A 20,400-nucleotide genomic window follows, 5' to 3' on the forward strand; every position below is an offset into this window, starting at 1 on the left:
ATATTGTGTTATTGAGTTGGGTCTGCTATTCAGTGCTAGTGCTTTATTGTGTGTTAATTGTTATTCATTCATTAGTTATTCCGCTAAACAAATATAGTCTTGAACAAAGAGTTTTTATGTACGATAATTACGTGAAAACGTTCAGTATGAAGCGCCCTCTCGCGGCTGACAATTCCCCCGACCCCCGATAAGCTGCCGGCGCTGTCGAGACAACTGAGAATAAAGTAGCGATGTCTAATCTAAGATTAGATGTCAGAAATAAGATGCCAGAAATATTTGTATTTGTGAGGACACCTTTTCCAGCATCCTTGCGACAAGGTACGTGCTTATTTCAATTGTAATTGTAACTGTAATTGTGAAAAGTGGAAACATTACAAAACAAGCTGTTTATGTTACGGACTTCCTGTAACGGAATTTGCCGGGACCTGTTGCATGAAGGGGCTGCTAGGCGGCCGGCGCTGTCGCGGTGAACGACTGAAATAACCTCCCTGTATATTGTTTTGTGTAGTTATTTTTTACTTCCCTTTCTGCCCGATTCTTGCGTTTCAGAAAAGGTTGTAAGGTTCATTTGTTATGCTGTTTCACCCTTTTTCTGTCTTTTGTGACCGCAACGAACAGGTGCTATGTGAATCACCAGAAAAAGAGAGAGTAGCACCTGCGTGTTAGTTTTCGTGTCACGGCGTGAGAGAACAATTAAGTCCATTACGCAACTGTTCCACTGCGTGACGATTACCGACGCAGAACGCTTCCGCTTAAGTGTTTCTGTAAACCATACAGTGTGTCTGATAACTGCTAGCTGAATTATTTTCGGAGTATCTATGGTCAATTCTTAATGCGAACGTTCGAAGCGAGTCAAACATTGACATCACAGAGGAGCTTCTGCGCAGATAACTACAGCGCAACTTCTACATGACGTCACAAGAAAGTTACCACTGTTTTTTATTCTGCGCCGGCGCAGAAGGCTGCGGAGCGGTGTGTGTGTATGTGTGTGTGTAAAAAAAAAGGAAAAGCCTCGCCCCCAAAGGCTCGCCAGGGTGAGTGGCGCCCGACCGAAGTCAACCGGCAACCACACCGAAAGGCGCAGACCTCGCCTGAGACACTAATGTACTCTCCAAGCACATTATAGCCCCATGTCTGGTCTTTTGCCTAGGTGTAATCTGCCCCCCTCAGAATAGATCTAGTCAAGCCTCCATTCCATGCAGGTATGCCCTAGTATGCAACTCTACCTACGTGGGATATCGGGTATTTAATCTAAATCTGGTTTCAATTTTATGGAAAGAAGATTTTTACCAGACGGCGAAAAATTAGATAGACAGAAAAAACTACAAGAAACAAAAAAGAGAAAATGAAGGGAAGCTCCCGAGGACAAAATTCTGCAGGCAGACAAAACCTCGGCTGCCTTTGAATACTTTAGCTTCATTTAGATTCTGGTGTGCGAAAAAAAAAAAACACGTTGAAAGGGGGGGAGTAAAACACACCCTATTGGTTCCTATCCTTACGGGGGAGGATGGAGTCGGGAATTTTAAGACAGGTAGGTAAAGCCCGAAGGCTATCTGCAAATCTGTATGTTAGTAGGACCTACGCATTCCGACTTAGAACCGCATATTAATTCACTGCCAAAGACGTCTGCGTGAAAGGAGAACTCGTTGCTTGGGATGTCGGTCCGTTGGAGACAACTCGTCTGTTTCTACGGGCATTGTCACTTTTGCTTCAGATCGGGATTTAAGACAGCATTGGCTTTTCGTTGCCTTAGGGGCGAGTGACTTCTCGCCGGGGCCAGTCCGAAAGGGCGTAGGCCTGTCTGAAAATATGTCCCCTTGCGGGGTATCGGAGTTAACCACACCAAGAGCTTCGTCGTTGCCGTGTGGCTGCACTACTGCTGCGGGGTACCACAGTCGTGCCCATGTGCCCGCCTATACCTGTGAGGACGTTTCCGATTCGGGGTAATTATCACCAGCGTACCCTCCGATGACACGGCAGAACACATGGCTCCATCACGCCCAAAGGCGCACAGCAGTGCGGTGCTACCGAGGGTCACTACTCCTTGGCAGACTTTGGGTGGAAAGGCCCTTCAGAGGGCCACCAACCCGGTCGGTTCTGATCAGCCTTTGCTATCCGCTGTCCCTTTCCTCTGCATCCGCTCCTTTGCCCGGGTCCTTTCTGCCCCGGTTGAGCTTTTGGTTGTCGGTTTTCGAGAGAAGGCGGGGGTGAAACTCTATCCTCGGCTGCACTTGGACCCATTTTTCTTTCTTCCCTAAGGAACATCGGAGTTTTGGTTTTTCTGTGGCCCTTAAAAGGACCGCATTAGCCGTTGAGCGACGTGTGCTTTCTGCCCTAAGAAGGGCATTCGGCACTTTAAGACAATGTCTTTGTACAAATCGTTCTTTCGCCGGAGTTTCTCACTGACTTTGGCCATCCTCAGAAGGAAAAGACCGCAGTACTGGAGTTTTTGGATACCAAGCTTGTTGCAACCGGAGACCGACGACCGGGGCTTTCCCCGTGGGAGATTGGAGCTTCAGAGTTATCTCGTGCGGCAGGCGAACGAGAACGTACGCCCGGGGTACGTAATTTTGAATTGGGCTGTGCGCTTCATTGTCACCGTTAGGATCCACGCCCTTCCTTCCCGCCAAAAAGTAAGACAAGGGACCGCCGAAGTTCCACGATGCGACTGCGCCGATTTCGCCGACTGCTGCCTCCCATCCCGGAATCTCGGTGTTCTCGCTGCCTGTAAGTCTGGTTCTGGATTCAGTCATGTTCTCTATGCATTTCTGCGGTGCCAAAAGATCCTTCCCCAAATTTAGATAGAGAGCATGTCCAACGCCGGCGCTCGGAGCCACCAGTCCCTCGACGTCGTTCCAGGAGTGTGTGGAACAACGCCACGCATAACAGTATGGAAGGGGAGAAAGCGAGTGGGCGGAGCGAGCTACTATATGCGCAGAGGACTTGATTTCTTCCACTTGCTCTACAGACTTCTGGGTAGTGTTGCCCACGAGACGAGACTTTGGCCTGTCTCGTCTCGTGGAAATGCTGTGAAATGCTGTCTCGTCTCGAAAATATTCGTTTGTCTCGGGACACATGATCAATCTCGTCTCGTCTCGAATTTTTAAAAGCCTGTCCCGTCTCGTCCCGTGGGCAACACAATTTCTGGGGCAGAGTATAGCTTCACAATAAATGCATATTTTATGTTATTTTCTGGTGTACAGTACGGATTTATTCTTTAGAAACATGCTCCGAGGATCACAGAGGATTGTCCCCCCCCACATTTTTTTGCCAGTTTTGCTCCTGCATTATACTAAACCTTAACTACCAAGAGAAAGTAAACTGTCCTCCCCCCCTCAGTTTTGGAACCCAATCGCCGCCACTGGAGAGAGCTAATAATATGGTGCGAAAAAAATGTCAGATTTTAAATTTTCCTGTAATGCCTAAGTATTCACTCTACTAGAATTCGAAACTGTCTCTTCATGTGTTACCGAAGTATTAAAATAGAAAACTTCAACAATAACAAAACAGATATATAAAAAATGAAAAGTTATGAATTAAATTCCAAATTATTTTTTAGAGTACTATGTAATATATTCAACTCTTTGCACTATTGGATAAGGCTATACTCGTTGGTTAATTCCATGAAAACCAAAAATCAAAATAATTTTATCTGTAATAATTTTACAAAGTGCCAACTTTCGGCCTCAAACTACTAAGTAACACAGTGTGCACAGTCCCAGTATAATTAGCACCTTTAATCCACTGTTTTATTGTACTGTTGTCGAAACAGTCATGTTTACCTTTATTTTACTGAATGAAGTTTTGTTTCATGTATATTGGTACATTTCATGTAACACACATGAGTTTGTGTAAATCTAATGGATTCTGTATTTAGATACATACAACTAGACCAAATTGTAATCAATCTGTATTCTTTCTTTTGCAGGCATCCCGACATGGAGGTAGGCATATCTTAGTATCACATGGATCCAAACGTAGGTTTAAGTACAGTGGGTAATCTGTAAAGTGCTTCAGTACAAGTAAGTGTTTCATGCAAAACAACTGTTCTTTTTCCATAGAATCATCTGAAATTACAATTAATTTAGCTGGGAGACGTAAGCTACACTTCTTTACTTGTTACTTGAAAAAGTAACTAGTTATCTTTACTAGAAATAAATAAGTGTTACGTGTATTGTTGTGATTTGATTCGGTTAGTACGTAGAAAGTCCTTTTGAAAAGATTGGGCAAAATGGTGTCGTTCATTTTGTGTTCTGCATATTGAAGTGTAGTCGAATCCAATTAGATACACCACGTAGCTTTCTATGCCAACATTATGTATAAAATTGCTATTGAAGATTATTCCTGGTGTTTTCATATCTTTCCGAACGAAAAGACTGTACTGTGATCATTCTTTTGCCTAGCATAAAAAAGTGAAATAAAACAGGTTACAATTCATATACATATCTGGCATCAAGTGATTGCCACTGCAGCAGGAATTTGGCCACTGTTCCGATTGATCTTTGTCTTGTAATGAAGGGTTCCTGGTTTGTATTGTAGTGAACCAGAGAATTCAAGTGTCATGTAGTTTTCCTTCAATTTTGACTAAATATTACTCTAGAAATCGACCAAATGTACTAAAAAATGACTAAGTAACACAAGTATTGCTAGCAGTAACTTTAAACGAAAATCGGATCTGGTGTTTTTTCTTGACGTAGATGATGCGTTGACAAAAACCAGTCTTCTTCAATCTCGGTGAAAAATCTTGACGTAACTCTTACAGGCATTCCTCTTTTTGAAAGTCATTTTAAACAAACATTCTTATAATTACTTATTCAAGATGTTCATCATTTTAATCCGAAAGGTTGTACAATAGCAGTTTTGTTGGATGCTGTGGCTGGATGCCTGAAGAGATTTAAAAAGGCTTATACGTAAAAATTAACGCAGTCAAAAGACTGTGAGGTCATTTACCCGCGAGTTGCGTTGCGACTGCCATGCATATATATCTCTCTCTCTCTGTCTCTCTCTCTCTCTCTCTCTCTCTCTTTCTCTTTTCTCACTCACTTTTTCTTTGGGGGTGGTCCAAATCGGAGCTTGAATGTGGGCGCAGCAGCGTGATACTTATGCGTCACAACAAGCATGGACAGCATAGCACTGTTAAACCATATTCCATGCGCGTAAGTCTCCAGCTATCAGAAGTTGTTAAGATAATAGAGTAGACTACTTGAAAAACCAATTTGCATCTCTTGACAATGTAGACACTTTTAGAGAGTTGCCATTATAACGACGGTTCAGGGGCGCCAACTTGTCAAAATTATTGGTGGGGGCCTCTGATCACTAAAATAAATTAATGAATGACACACTCTCTCCCTTTTTAAGTTTTGGCCTCAGTGTTCGGAATCTCATAAAAGCTCATGAATTCCTCAAAAATATCAAAACTTTTATTCACAGTTCGAATGGAGAATATTAATTGTCCAAGGATGGATATATGTCAAGTTTCGTCAACCATAACAGCAAAATATTCCCGACTTTTAATATCTGCTACCACGGAGCGGAAAACAGATCTCCCTAATATATCAATGATCTCGTTCTGAATGTCATGTGAGAGCCATTTGTAGCCCGAACGTCCCATCCACTACCCTAGTTCATGCACAGCGTCTTTTGAAACTCTTTTTAGTAAAAAAATTAACAATACTCATAATTACATACTTAGTATATTGTTGACTTGTAGGTAAAAATTAGAAGATGTACTTGAAACGAAATATTACGGAGACAGGATGTTCTCGTCGGTATAAGTAATAAGTCATGTGTTTTGCTGTATCTGGTCATAGCCCCCACCCCCAAAGTTGATGGTTTAGCGGTCTCAGCCCCCCAAAGTTGATGGTCTAGAATATTTCAAATGTGTATTTAAAGTTAAGCTCATGTGGCACAATTCAGAGTAAACTTTACAAGGGAAGCAAAATAATACATTAGATCCTCTTAAGCAAAATTATTTGGGGGGCTCTGCCCCCACATCGTTAACATTGGGGAGGCACGAGCCTCCCCCCAAGCCCCATAGAGTCGTCGCCTATGCGACGGTTTACATGTTATTAGTTATAACTAGACCTCGGAATTTAGGTTTTTAACCTATTTTTTCCTTTGCAGGTAAATAAGAAATAACAAGTTATATCGGTGTTTCATCAAAAAACGAAACAACTGACTAAGTTTTATAGTGCCTAAAATAACCTATTTTGCTTGTTAAAACCCATTTTAGGTTTAAAAAGGTAAAGGTAAAGTGTTCCCCTGTGCATAGCACCACGCCATGAAGGCGTATAGGGGGTGTGGGGGTAACGCCCCACACTTTCTTGATCCGGTCGTGAATGGGGGTGATGTGATCAGCATCACGCCCCTGACCGCCTTTACCCCCCAGGGTTTCCCCCAGGTACCCATGTTATTCGACGCTGGGTGTGCGCCGGGGCCGCTTCCACCGTTAGAAAAGTTCCCGGATTTGAACCGGCCGGGGATCGAACCCGGGACCTTTAGCATGGTAGTCAGACGCGTTACCGACTGAGCCACCGCGGCCACATTTTAGGTTTATGTGCCTAAATTAAACATTTTTTTAGGTTTTTATATTTTTTTTTATAGGTTTTACAGGATTTTTATATCTCACAGAGGTATTTACTAGGTTTGGTGGCGAAATAATTCCATGACTGGCGTGTTTGAAACATGTTTTCTGTCGCTTTCCCTCCCTACAAGTATATGATTTGATGTGTATCAAAGCTTCAAACAAAACAAAAATGTCTGACGTCACTGTTACCTGCAGACAGTGGCGGCGAAAGGGACACTGCACTATGGACTCTTAATGCTAAGCCTTGCCTACTAAAATAAAGTAAACGTGTAATTCCCGGAATTCAAGGAATTTCAAATGAGTAGCCACCCTGATATTGTGCAGCAAATTATACATACGTAATCAGTGGCGTCTCCTGATCCTGAACTTAAGGCGTTGGCATTTCTGTGAACAAATATTACAAATTTTCTCCGAACATTTTTGGTGTAAATTTATAAATATTTAGATAAACATTAAATTACATAAATTATTTTAAATGAAGTAAATACTTCATTTTAAATATTAAAATATAATTAAATGGCCACTCATTACCGAAAATCCATCGTATGTCTGGTCAATTAATTTATCCCCACACTTATATTTATCCATAATTTCAGTCACGTGACTAAAAAGAGCTCCTGCAGTTTTATCGGCGCTCATGTCATGAAATCCAAGAAATCTTTCAATGACTTTTTTGTGTGATGTCGAAAAAAAGTAACACGGTTGACACCTAAGATTTATTGCTAATGTCTGATGTTTCATCGACCATGATAGTCACAAAGTCTGTGTTTTAATTTCATTGTAGATTTCATCTCTCAGAACATCCGAAACTGAATTTATTAAATCATTTAGAATGCCTGCAGAAGTACCGCGAAAAACTATAGAATTTAATAAATGTTCTTTTAATGAGGGATCAAACTCGGCACTTGCAATAAGGAATTCCATGTAATTACCCTTATTTAGAGATGCTGTATTTTCCTCATGGCCTCGGAATGGCAGTTCTTGCTTTGCTAAATAGCAGACGGCGTTAATCAACCTCTTCAATATTTCTCTCTTCTTTTTTACTTTTTCATTGTGTAGCTCTATTTCAGCTTTTCGTTGAGTATCCAAAAGAACGTCAATTCTAGTAGGGGTGGCAACAAAACGGCTAAATTTAAAGAAACTAGAAAGATGCAATTCAAACTCACTGTGTTTTTTCACTGCACTATTGAGATGATTCAAATCCGCATACCCTTGATAATTCCAAACACCTTTTTTAGTTGAGAATAATAAACATGTCCAACAGTAAAATTTATTCCCCACATCACACCCGCAAAGCCAGTCTGAAATTTCATAGGGATCTTTTCGAAAATGTCTCTCAAAACCTTTTCCAGCACCTCTTTTTCCTTTAACACATGTTGACATCGTGAGATTCGGACATGGTAGACCATTGTCAATCACATTGTCTCTGAATGCGAAAGCGAAGAAAATGAATTATTTAAATACTTTTGCACAACACTTTCACTATTATCCATCTTAAAATAATCACATCACTTCACACCACACGTTTAAAAAATAATGCACAACAATCACGAGCAAAATAACGCGGAACGCTGGTTGAATGAAAGCCAAATCGTTGGGAACAAATACAACGCCTTGAGAAGCTAACCATGGTGGTGGGTGGCAGGGTGCGAATGCGCGGTCATCCTATGTTTTGGCAGAGGTAAGACGTTGGATTTCCTCGCCAATGTCCTGCCCGTCCCGTACCGATCTGCCTGCCTGACAACCACTGCGCGTTGCGCCGCGTTCGAAAACTACCGGGCGCTCGAAAGTGACAATTTAAGAAAAACGCTCAAAATCGTAATTTATAAAAGTACGGATACTTTCTTCTTTATTTCATTTTCCTTTGGGCGTTGACACAGGACTTACACACCCAGAGAAATCGCCACTGTACGTAATTCATTTTTCATATCAACATGTAACCATTTCTAACAGCACAAGTGCAGCATTATAATAATTTGTAGATAATTTTGAAAATGATATAAAGAAATTAAAATTTGTTTAGAAAATTAATATTTGGTTATTACAGTTCTTGTGAAATTTTGTTTTTAACGATTGTATCCAATCAGTATTTTTCAGGAATTTTGTACCAAATTAAGTCCTTTTGCAACCTTTTTCAGGATTTTTCGAGCCTAATTTAAGGTTTTTAGAACCTATTTTAGGATCTTTAGAACCTAAAAATCGGAGGTCTAGTTATAACTTTCGCAGTTATTCGGACATTGGATTTTGATTGTTCTGTTAATCCTTTTAGTATTCTTTTCGATAGTGCTCAATTTTAGTTTTGCATAATAAATAGTCCTTTCCACAGTCAAGTTTAATTCTGAGCCTCCCTGAGAGCGTAATGGTCAACTCTTTCGTTTGTAATAGGGTGACCATGTTATTTTTACCCAAAAAACGGGACATCTCAAGGAGGTCAGTTTACCCCCTCCTGAAAAATTGGTTAGGCCTAATTACAAATTTTTGTTATTATTATTTATTAAAGTATGGATGACATAAATGATACATCGTAAACAATAAATGAAATATCATCTCCCGTTGTCAAAAGGGCATTAATAATTATAATTTCTGTATGGCATTGTGTTTCTGGTCCCTTCTGATCAATTTTTGGTGTTAGTCCTGAAGTTGAGTAATGACAGAAGTATTTACCAGAAGACCCAATCATCTTGAGGATAGTTTTTTTTTTTCAACAACCGTTCAAAAAACTTCAATATGCAGGAATTTAAATTCTTGTTGCGGATCCGTATTGAAACCACATGTACGCTTCTTGGTCATGCTTCTGCACTACTCTACAAATAACGGAACAAACAGAAAACAATGCAACCCGCGACGCGAGCTAACTTATACAGTAAGCTGCTCGAAACGTTCACAACGACAATTTTTTATTGTCATGAAGTGCTTGAAACGCTGTCCAGCTACTTTGCCACAGTGTTGTTATGGCATTTTTTAAAAATATTATTGTTTCAAATTTAGATTTGGTTTTCAAGCTAACCTACAGACTTTCATAAAACGGGACAAGTAGTGTTTTTTTTAATAATGTTGACGGGACGACCGGGACACGCCTCTGAAACGGGACTGTCCCTAACAAAACGGGACGTTTCGTCACCCTAGTTTGTAATCAAGGAGTTTGGTTCCCTATGTAGAGGCACCGCCTATATACAGTTCGCGTAAGGGGAGGGTTCAACTTTTGGTATGATTAGGGTTGCATTATTTCATAAGTGAAAATCCAGGGCACTGCTGACCGGAAGCTGGTTGGGGAGCAGGGGGGAGGAGGGGTGCTTGACCCGACAAAGTTGTGTACGTAGTCACGCTACTTAGTATTGATACTTTTCTGTTCATTTTGTGACAAACAACTTGAGAATGTTACGATATTTACATGGTTTTCTTGCACTGCGTTTTTAGAAACCAAATTTCTTTAAGAGGACTCGAGGGGAAAATGTCCCAATGTAGTTATCTTATCGCAGAAATTCCGAAACGTTCAGAAAATTGCAGACATTTGGTCTGCAGTCCCATCTGGTGTGTGGAATTATGTAATTTCCTTCCCATCCATATCTCGTCCTATACGTCTCGAATTTAGGAAAATAAAATAAGCCCGAAGAAATTTTTATGAACAAGCGGATAGAATAGGTAATCTGGTAATTTTACTGAACCAAAAGGGGGGATTTGGACCCGTTGAACCCTCCCCCCCCCTAAAATACGCCCATGTGTCATGACCTATGTGTCAATTCACTCTTATTTTCCGCAGTATGAGGCTCAAGAATTGAAACAAAAACTCCAAGAAGACCAATTCGACACCTTTAAAACACATAGAATGTACAGTGACAAGCAATAAAAATGGGAAACCTGGATCCTGAAATGGTCACTTCCGTGCAAGGCGTTATGTGTGTTGCCTAACTCTACGGCGATAAGTAGATGTCAATAATAGCAAATTTTCAATGGCAACTTCTACCACCGCCGTAAAGTATGCAACACACACAACGCCTTACAGAGAAGCGAGTATTTCAGAATCTAGGTGTTCCATTTTTATTGCCTGTGACTGTACAAGAATTGTCCACTGTTATCTCTACCGCAGACTACTTAAACTTCACGATGGTTCGTAATCCACTTTAAACTGTAGGTTCGTTCGTTCCCGATTAGCCTATTTGTGCATAGAGTGAACTAAAACTCATTTAACACGTTTCATGATTCTCTCTTTCTCTCTCGGGCCTCCCCGATGGCGAGGATTTCTTTTGAGGGAGCGGCCAGACCCGAAAGTGTGTTTATATATATATATATATAGAGAGAGAGAGAGAGAGAGAGTGAGAGAGATATTACAGGAAAGTTCAAATAGTTCTGTGTTCCACAAATTAACGATGTTTTCAATTTTTTTCTAATATTCTTATACCAGCGCCATTGATTGGTTGGTTGATTTGCTGTTTTAAGTCCAATTTATCCACAGTAAAGCTAATCGGGACTGGGCCTACAGTTTAAAGTGGGATCCGAACCACTATGTGCTTCCACCGGGTATCGAACCAGCGCCAATGAAAAGTAATGATAATTCTATGTTTAGAAAATAATATATTTATAAATTAAATGTTGCGTATTAGCAATTATTATTACAATAACGAACATGTATAAATGAGAGTTAATAAAAAAGTAATAAAAATACATTTTCGCATCAGTTCGAAACAATTCGGGACAGGGATTAAAGTAACGCACTGTCCTGAGTAAATCGGTGAATCGGACATCCGGTTGCTTGCATTAATGATTATAAAACTAAAACTACCCAAAAGTGCAGACTGCAGACTTCTACACCATGCATTTATGCAAGAACAAAATTGAATTTTTTACAAATTTGAAAAATCGTCGATGTTATTTTCGTAGCTTTTAATAGGTTCACATTTAAATATTTCATGGTCCGAGGAGAGGGGGAGCAGAGCCCCCATGGCCCCTCTTCTGGGTACAGGCCTGTTGCACAGTAGTTGAGAACCCAGTTTATGCTGTATGTCCAGTCTTAATTTGTCTATCTGAGCATAAAGCAAACTTAAAATGTTTCTACATTTTATCTGCTCCCCCCCCCCCTCAATCAGTGTGTAGGGAGACGTGCAGATGCGTTCCTGCCCTAAATTTAAAATCAGCTTGTTTTGTTAATAATAGTAAGTTAACAAGCGATATGCCAAATAGAAACCGACCAATCAAATTAAACTTTTCACTCTGCATAAGTCTGTTTTGATGATTTTTTTTTTCAAACTACACGTTTTACGTTTGCCTGAAAGAGCCGGTGAAGGAAGCCGTCTAGATATGTAGTAAATTAATTATTTCGTAGAAAATATTTACACACAATATAACTCCTATACTCTTTCTCGGGGAACGTGGACTACCCGCAAGCATGTAGAACGAATTTCAACAATTCCAGTGTTACACCCTCCAGTGATACATTCGCATTTGCTCTTTACTATTGTGCTAATTGAAGATTTGCACTGTTTTCGGTTTGTTACAGGCTAACACAAGAAAATAATAGTTATTAATTAGAATAATAGATGGCGCCAAGCGGAAAGAACATAAAATTAATAAAGCTTAACAGACAATTGAATTGGAAATATTGGTCACTTGATTGAATAATCAAAATGTAAAAGATTGCAAAAAAATTGCACGTGAAATGATCCCAGGGAGCGAATATGTAAGAAAGAAAAGGAACTGAAGCTGTACACTATGAGAGATTGAAAAATAAATATAAGGAAACTCTGGAAAGGGTTGCGTAAGGTCATCTACTTTCTTACATGTGCGTGAAATTTTCTCAACCAAAAGTGGCATTCTGATAAAATATAGACTCTGACTTCCGGCATTTATTAATTTTACAGAACTTTCTGTATGTAGTAAACTGATAATGTTAAGCATTGAAAAATATCTTAATGGATAATAATATTGCAGAAAACCCGATGAAAATATATTTTACGGTTTTTCATGTTACAGGCCAGAAATAAAAAATGAAAGCAAATTTAAATTATAAAAATAAATTTCTATATACTGTATATATCTGAAAAGGCGAAAATATGCTCAATTGACCAAAAAACTTTTTAAGTATGCCGTATCAAGTAGAAAATGGTCAAATATGCATAAATATGCTCCAGCGAAGCAACTTGATTAGCTTTGGATGGCAAAATTTATACAGGGTGGCTCAATAAGTCACTTAACACCCTCAGTACAAGGCCACTGCGGCATGGAATGTAAAAATGGCGATGACCAATCATTGCCTGGCCAAGGGGGAACCACATTGACGCCACCCACACGTTCGGCGGCCATCTTGATGTCCGCCATCTTGAATTCAACTTCAGAATTTTAAATGGGAAGGGGGTCGTGCGACATATCAAAATGGGCTAGAATTTCACGAGAAATGCAATGGTGAAGGTTTTTTTCGACGTATCTTTAATCAGTAAAAAGTTATGACTGAATTGTTGTACTAATTTGCTCCTTTTCGAGGTGTTAGAAAAATGCCTTAAAAATTGTTTAGCGCTTCGGTAATGCATCGAGATCAAAGTGACGTCTATGGAGACACGTTCGCATGCCATTGCACATTATTTTAATCGGATACATCCATGAAGAGCTGTGCATTATGAATGGTTGTCGCGAACAATTTACCGTGTGACGCTTCCATTGAATTAAAAGTCCTTCACAGTGACAAGGCTAATGTTTATGTTCATAAGGAAGTTTATAAACAGAGTATGTGACCCTTGTCATCTGATAACTAACTTTGGACAGAAACAGGTTCATAACGTTCCCATAAGTGTTCTGGTGTTCTTCCCTATTGAAAAAACTCTGTAAAATGTACCTTCTTCCATAAGCAAGGATGAAAAAAACTGTTTATTTAACAAATTCAAGTAGCCCTAAGCATTTAAGGTTCCGTTGATGGAAAATTGACTAACCAATCGTGTTCCACACAGCACGCAACACCATTAAGTTACCAGCACTAACCATTCAGCTTTGATCTGTCGAAAATGGGTTATCAGATAAAAATCATCGAATATTCTGTTTATAAACTTCCTTCTGAACATAAACATTAGCCTTGTCACTGTGAAGGACTTTTAATTCAATGGAAGCGTCACACTGTAAATTGTTCGCGACAGCCATTTATGATGCGCAGCTCTTCATGGATATATCCGATTAAAATCGTGTGCAATGGCATGCGAACTTCTCTCCCTAGATGTCACTTTGATCTCGATGCATTACCGATGCGCTAATCAAATTTTAAGGCATTTTTCTAACACCTCGAAAAGGAGCAAATTGGTACAAGAATTCAGTTATAACTTTTTACTGGTTACAGATACGTCGAAAAAACCTTCACCATTGCATTTCTCGTGAAATTCTAGCCCATTTTGATATGTCGCACGACCCCCTTCCCATTTAAAATTCTGAAGTTGAATTCAAGATGGCGGACATCAAGATGGCCGCCGACCGTGTGGGTGGCGTCAATGTGGTTCCCCCTTGGCCAGGCAATGATTGGTCATCGCCATTTTCACATTCCATGCCGCAGTGGCCTTGTACTGAGGGTGTTAAGTGACTTATTGAGCCACCTTGTATATTTCTCTTAACGAAAGGAATATGTAGTAAGAATCAAGGCCCTCCGAATGAATAAATCCTTATCCTGGATTCGAACCGAAGAGACTAGGATTCACACAGCATAATACAATAACCACCCGAATAAAAACCTCTCCTGGTTATGCCACTGAGCTATTGTAAAAAATTGTTCATGAGCAGCATTGTACAGTCATGTATATAAGTAGACGGTTTATGTGTATATTCAAACAGGGCAAAACAAGAGAAAATAAACTTTGTAACATTTCTTTCCGACTGTACATGTTTTCCCTAGATGTTATTAACAACCAGCAAGATAAATATTAATTTCCTGTTAATACGTTAATGTCAGCATGTGTCTTTCACATGGAGCAATCTTCGTTCTATCAAGGAACCAGAAGCTACTTTTGCATTCCACCACTCTCATGAAGCATGACCACAGCCTCACATGTGACGACAAACATCTACCAGATGTTCGAGAACCATTAATAGTTCCTGAGCAGTGAGTAACGCTCAGCTGAACTTGAATAATGCAGCTTTGTCCACCCGCATTGTGTTTGCGCCACGAACTGCTTACAATGAAGCAGTCTCATTTTGCTGCGAACGATGGGGCTGTGGAATGTCGTTAGATAAGGAAGCTCTGTTTATATTTCACAAAGGTGTATCCTTCTGTTTACGGTAAAGCTAAAGCTTATTTCCTGTTGAGAAGGAACTTTTCCTTAAGTTCACTGAAGTGAAATGGCATATGGGGGATATATTCACTTCTAAACAACACCCACTAACTTTTCTTCAACGCCTTCTGATAAAAAAAAAAGTATCTACTTTCTGCACAGAAGCTGACCTTGGACATGGGTTAAATTTGTTTATGCATATTCAAATTATAATCTGAAATGTTGGTTTTAATTTTTGTTATTTAACGTCGCCTTTATGCCACTTTTGGCTAACGACGACGAAAATGAGTGATTAAATTTATGAAGGCACACTCGCAAAGAACTCCAATGCCCAGGCAGGGATTCGAACCCGGAAACTTTGGCGTCGTAGCGCTCTGTGCTAACCACTCCGCCACGGAGATCGACTCTGAAATTTTAAAAACTAATAACCGAAGCTGTACATTTACATTTTTGCATTTCACGTTGCTCCTTTTCCTTTCTATGTTAATCGCGGAGATGAGGATCAATTGATGGAACAAACGCAATGAAACTTTCATGCCTTTCCGGCATCCGAAGCTAGGACCCTGAGTTTGTAGCACGCTGCACTCACCACTCCATGACCGAGGCTGGCTAACATAGGAGTGTGCAGACCATATGATTAAGGATGGGCGGGGAGGGGCAAAAGCCTTGATGAAAGTTCAGTCGGAGAAAGAAATCTCATTCCATCTCACTGTTTTATTGTATTGATGGGTACTAAACAGCGGCGTATATAGTGTGTGTGTGCGGACCGACCGAAAAACACTCTATTAGAAGAACTCCAGCTTCCGAGGCACAAAAGTTCTTTGTTCCCCTCCTCCTTTATTTTCCTTCTCTGTGGTTCAGACTAACTTACATATAAACACGATTTCGTACAGCTTATGCAAAATAACTACACACAATTTATTCATTTCCAGTGTGTGTCTCAGGGCCTCCCCGATGGCGCAATGGTAGCGTCGTCGCCTTGTAATCAAGGGGTCCCGGCCCGGGTTCGATACCCGGTGGAGGCACATAGTGGTTCGGATCCCACTTTAAACTCTAGGTCCAGTCCCGATTAGCCTTACTGTGCATAAAACACCAATTTCATCAATCTCAGGGGTGCCCACAGGGGGGATTCATGACTCGCTTGCGTCATGGGATCTTTTTTGTGGGGGGGACAATATTTTACAGTAGTTGCCACTTCTACATATCTTCACACAGAAATGGGGACATCGTTTGATTTGACTGACTTGTTATTGATTTTTAGTTATTGTTAATATCTACAGATTCTCTGCCTACCTGTGGCTGATCGCGGCGATGGGGTTGAAATGAAGCACCACAGCTTATGCCTTTCGAAGCAGTTTGGAAGGGGGGGGGGAGTAGTAGAGGAATTAGATAAGCTCAATCGCTGCGTGGGTGGTCTTTAATTTGCACGTATTTATAACTAATTTGCACGGGTTTTAATTAATTCGCATGTACTTATAATTCATTTGCAAGTACTTAGAGTACTTTACATTTATGTATTTGCATGTTTATAACTTTTTATGAATATATAATTATTTATTTTATGAAAAATATGTATATAGAAGGTAATTAGAGGTACTAAATGCTATGCATATGGTTTTATATTTATTACTGCAAAGTATGTAATGTATAAAATGTTAATATTAATGTTTATAATATTGAAAATAAGAGTTTATGGTTTATGATCCGCTATGAACGGTGGTAATGGTACGAAAGAAGACGGTCCCGGTACTCGAACCCGCGATATGCAACGTTATTAATTAGTACTATGTAATAATGCATGTTATATGGTATGAAAGACGATGGTACGACACGCTAGACAGAATACTGTCTCCGAATTTCGACTCCGCTCTGATGCCAGACAGAGAGAATGAATTAATATTCCGCGCAGGTAGAGGAGAAAGGAATTTGGGGAGTGTGCGTTCAAGGTCAAATGACGTCAGAACGCCAGGACAAAGAAGGAACCCGATTGACCAATCAGAGACCGCGTCGGTAGATTTTCAGAACCAGTTTTCCCAAGGTTAACCACTACGCAAGAACAGGGGAAAGCTATGCAATACTGTAGGGCAGGGGAGGGATTGAACCAGACAACAAAGGATGTCTAGAAATGCGCAGCAAGGGTTAAATTTTTTGAAGCTATGCGTCGCTTGTAGAACTGGTTTCCGCCGCCAATTAATATTCCGCTCAGGTTTGCCTCCAAGGCACAGGACGCTTTGGCGCGTGTTTCAGGGTAGAGCGCTTGCATGTTAGAACAGGTTTCTGTCGAAGTAGCCCAAGATTACCGAGAACACAAGAAAAAAGGATTTTGGGATAGCCAATTAGATTGGAGCGAGAATTTTACTTTGAACAAGGAGAACGAAGCGTAAGGGTTTTATATCTGTACTAGGAAGAAGGGAGAGCTATCAGGGACTGGGCCTACAGTTTTCACTATTTGCTTTTATCACGGGGTATCGAACCTAGGACCCTTTGATTATTGATTTAGGTAGTAAATTTATGTTACTGTGTGCTATTTAACATAATATTGAACTTATTTTTTACCAAACTTTGACTTTATGTCAAATCTTTTACAACTTTATGTTAATTTTTTACCAAAATAACACTATTTAAACTATTTAGGAAAGATTTTAGTTATATTTTCGACACACAAAGTGTGTGTTCTCAACTTTTATCTGTTTATTTCACAAATTTATACCTATTTTTACCAAAATAACACTATTTATACTATTCAGGAAAGACTTTTAGTTATATTTTCGACACACAAAGTGTGTGTACTCACCTTTAATTTTTTTATTTCACAAGTTTAGCCTAGTATTTACTCAAATAACACTATTTATACTATTCAGGAAAGACTTTTAGTTATATTTTGGACACACAAAGTGTGTTTTTTCAACTTCTATCTGTTTATTTCACAAGTTTAGGCTTATTATTACCAAAATAATGCAATTCAATCTGTTCAGGAAAGACTTTTAGTTACATTTTCGACACACAAAGTGTGTGTTCTCAACTGCTATCTGTTTATTTCACAAGTCTAGGCTTATTATTACCAAAATAACACAATTCAATCTGTTCAGGAAAGACTTTTAGTTACATTTTCGACACACTAAGTGTGTGTTCTCAACTTCTATTTGTTTATTTCACAAGTTTAGGCTTATTATTACTCAAATAACACAATTTCATCTATTCAGGATATTTTGTATTTACAAAGAGATTTTTCAACTTTTAATTTATTATTTACAAGTTTATGCCTATTTTTTTACTCTAATAACACAATTCTATCTGTTTAGGATATTATTTTACAATTTATGTTAATTTTTTTACCAAAATAACACTATTTGTACTATTCAGGCAACATTTTTTATTAAATTTTGGACTCGCAAAGACATTTTTTATTAAATTTTGGACTCGCAAAGACATTTTTTATTACATTTTGGACACACACACACACACACACACACATACACACATCCACACACACACACACACACACACACACACAGATATATTTTCCAAGTTTACAGGATTATTCTCCAAGTTTACTCAAATAACACAATTTAGATGTGTTTTGAATTAAATTTTGTACACATGAAGTGTGTTTCGTCAAGTTTTACCCTTTTTATTTTACAAGTTTAGGCTTAATATTACTCAAATCCAGTCAGGAAGGATTTGTTATTATATTTTGGATGCACAAAGAGATGTTTTCAACTTTTTTACTGATTTTTTGCAGGGTATGTATTAATTTGTATTTATTTTGTTTTGTATCATATATACATTTACAAATTTTTAACTTAGAGTTTAGTATTTATTTAAATCTTTTCAAAAACACTAAAGAAAAAGTACTTTTAGCTAAAATGTAAGCCACAGAATATATTATTATTATTATTATTATTAGGGTTTACTGATTTCCACTATGCTATTTTTGGTTCTGTATTTCTATACGTATTTATTTAGGTCAGGTTACGCCTGCTATGTAGGAAAGTTTGTTTATTTTAGAGTTTGCTGAGTATTTTGTTACTCTTATACTAGGTAAAGTTTTCTAAATATATCAGGTAGGGCTCCATCCATATACTTTTGTTTTTGCTGTTTGGAGGTGATGCGATCAGCATCACTCTCCATCTGCTTTTTATTTTATGTACCCAATATTATTTTGAGGCTTAGTGAATTCTAGAGCCTATTTATGCAGGAGAGAGGGTTTGAAAATTTTGATCTCAGATAACCCACAACTATTTGTCAGAGTATTTTAAAGGATATTTTATATTTATTATGTGCCACTAGAATATCAAAGCTTGCTTAATTTTTATGTATGTAACGCTGTTATTGTATTTCTAGCTAAGGTTTACTGGATAAAGTACACGAAATGTTTATCATTTCGACTATTTACTTTTATACGAGGCCAAATTTTTAGTGTAACAAAAATTATTGTGTGTCTATAAAGACTGAAATCCCTTTACCGATGGGTCCATAACTGGACGCTTACCAACATTGTTCCTTTTTTAAAAAATATATATATATAACCATTTATCAATATATTCTCAATTCACAGGACAAGACGAAGTTCACAGACGACTGACTATATGGACCATAGGTCCACTTGCTAAACTTTTTTCTATGCTAGAAGAATAATTTAGCCTTATAGCCTTTTTCAAGGTATTTTTGAAGTATTACTGGTTTTTGGGTGAATCAACACTTGGGTTATTTCCACTTGGTTTATTATACGAGGCTACAATCACTATCTGAACACTGAAATTCTCTGATTGAAACTAAAAGCTTAGGCTGTAACTAGGGACTTAGTATGTATATCGACAATTTATAGGACAACACGAACCTTACAAAGGATTGTAGGTGATGTAGGCCCACACGCCAGAGCTTTGTTAACCTGCAAGAAGCATTTACAGCTAATGCTACGAGGAAATGATGTTGATTTTTTACTGTTTCACAAAAATGCTACCTTTTATACACCCAATATTTGCTTTTCAAGTAACTTCATGTACCAGAAGTACTTACAGGCCAAATCTAACTAGACTTCGACTTATTCTATATCAGGTGCTAAATTTATAAAGAACTATGATTGTGTATATTTCTGAGGAAGTACGCAAGAGCAGATTATCTGATTAAATTATCTGAAAAACAGATTTTTCTATGTAAGTATATTTTTATTGACTGGATTATTTAACAGATCAAACAGGAGGACTGCAAAATTCATTAAATGTAGTTCTATAGTATAGGTGGTTTTCAGAGATATAAAAAGAACAAATATAAGATTTCGCTTTTTTTTTTTTTTTTTGCTTCTGAGGCTAATTGCGACGCTAAGGGTAAATGGCGAGGAAATGTAACGGAGGAGAAACAGTCCCAAAAGATATGGGCTGCATGTAAGTTAATACCACAGAGATATTACAGTAGGTGTAGGTTCTACCACCAGAATATTTCTATTATAATAATACTGGTTATGCTGTACTGTTAGCTAAAAATGCTGATATTTGAGAAACTTAAAAGCTTACTTACGACTTACTGTTGCACAAGATCCGATGACAAAATTTAAAAATTGTAATCGCCCAGACAGGG

The 20,400-nt window shown here is 38.7% G+C and overlaps 1 protein-coding gene across 1 annotated transcript in view; it reads left to right on the forward strand.

Moving 5' to 3' along the window:
* Nucleotides 1–20,400, forward strand: part of LOC145978585 (follistatin-related protein 1-like) — a 99,533-nt gene that overhangs the window by 21,809 nt on the left and 57,324 nt on the right. Inside the window, exon 2 of the mRNA XM_083111290.1 lies at nt 3,929–3,944. Within this exon, the coding sequence (XP_082967416.1) occupies nt 3,929–3,944 (16 nt within the window). The remainder of the gene's footprint in view (nt 1–3,928; nt 3,945–20,400) is intronic.

The sequence above is a fragment of the Lepisma saccharinum genome, chromosome 25 (assembly GCF_977018435.1).
Source record: "Lepisma saccharinum chromosome 25, izLepSacc3.1, whole genome shotgun sequence".
NCBI classification, from domain to species: Eukaryota; Metazoa; Arthropoda; class Insecta; order Zygentoma; family Lepismatidae; genus Lepisma; species Lepisma saccharinum.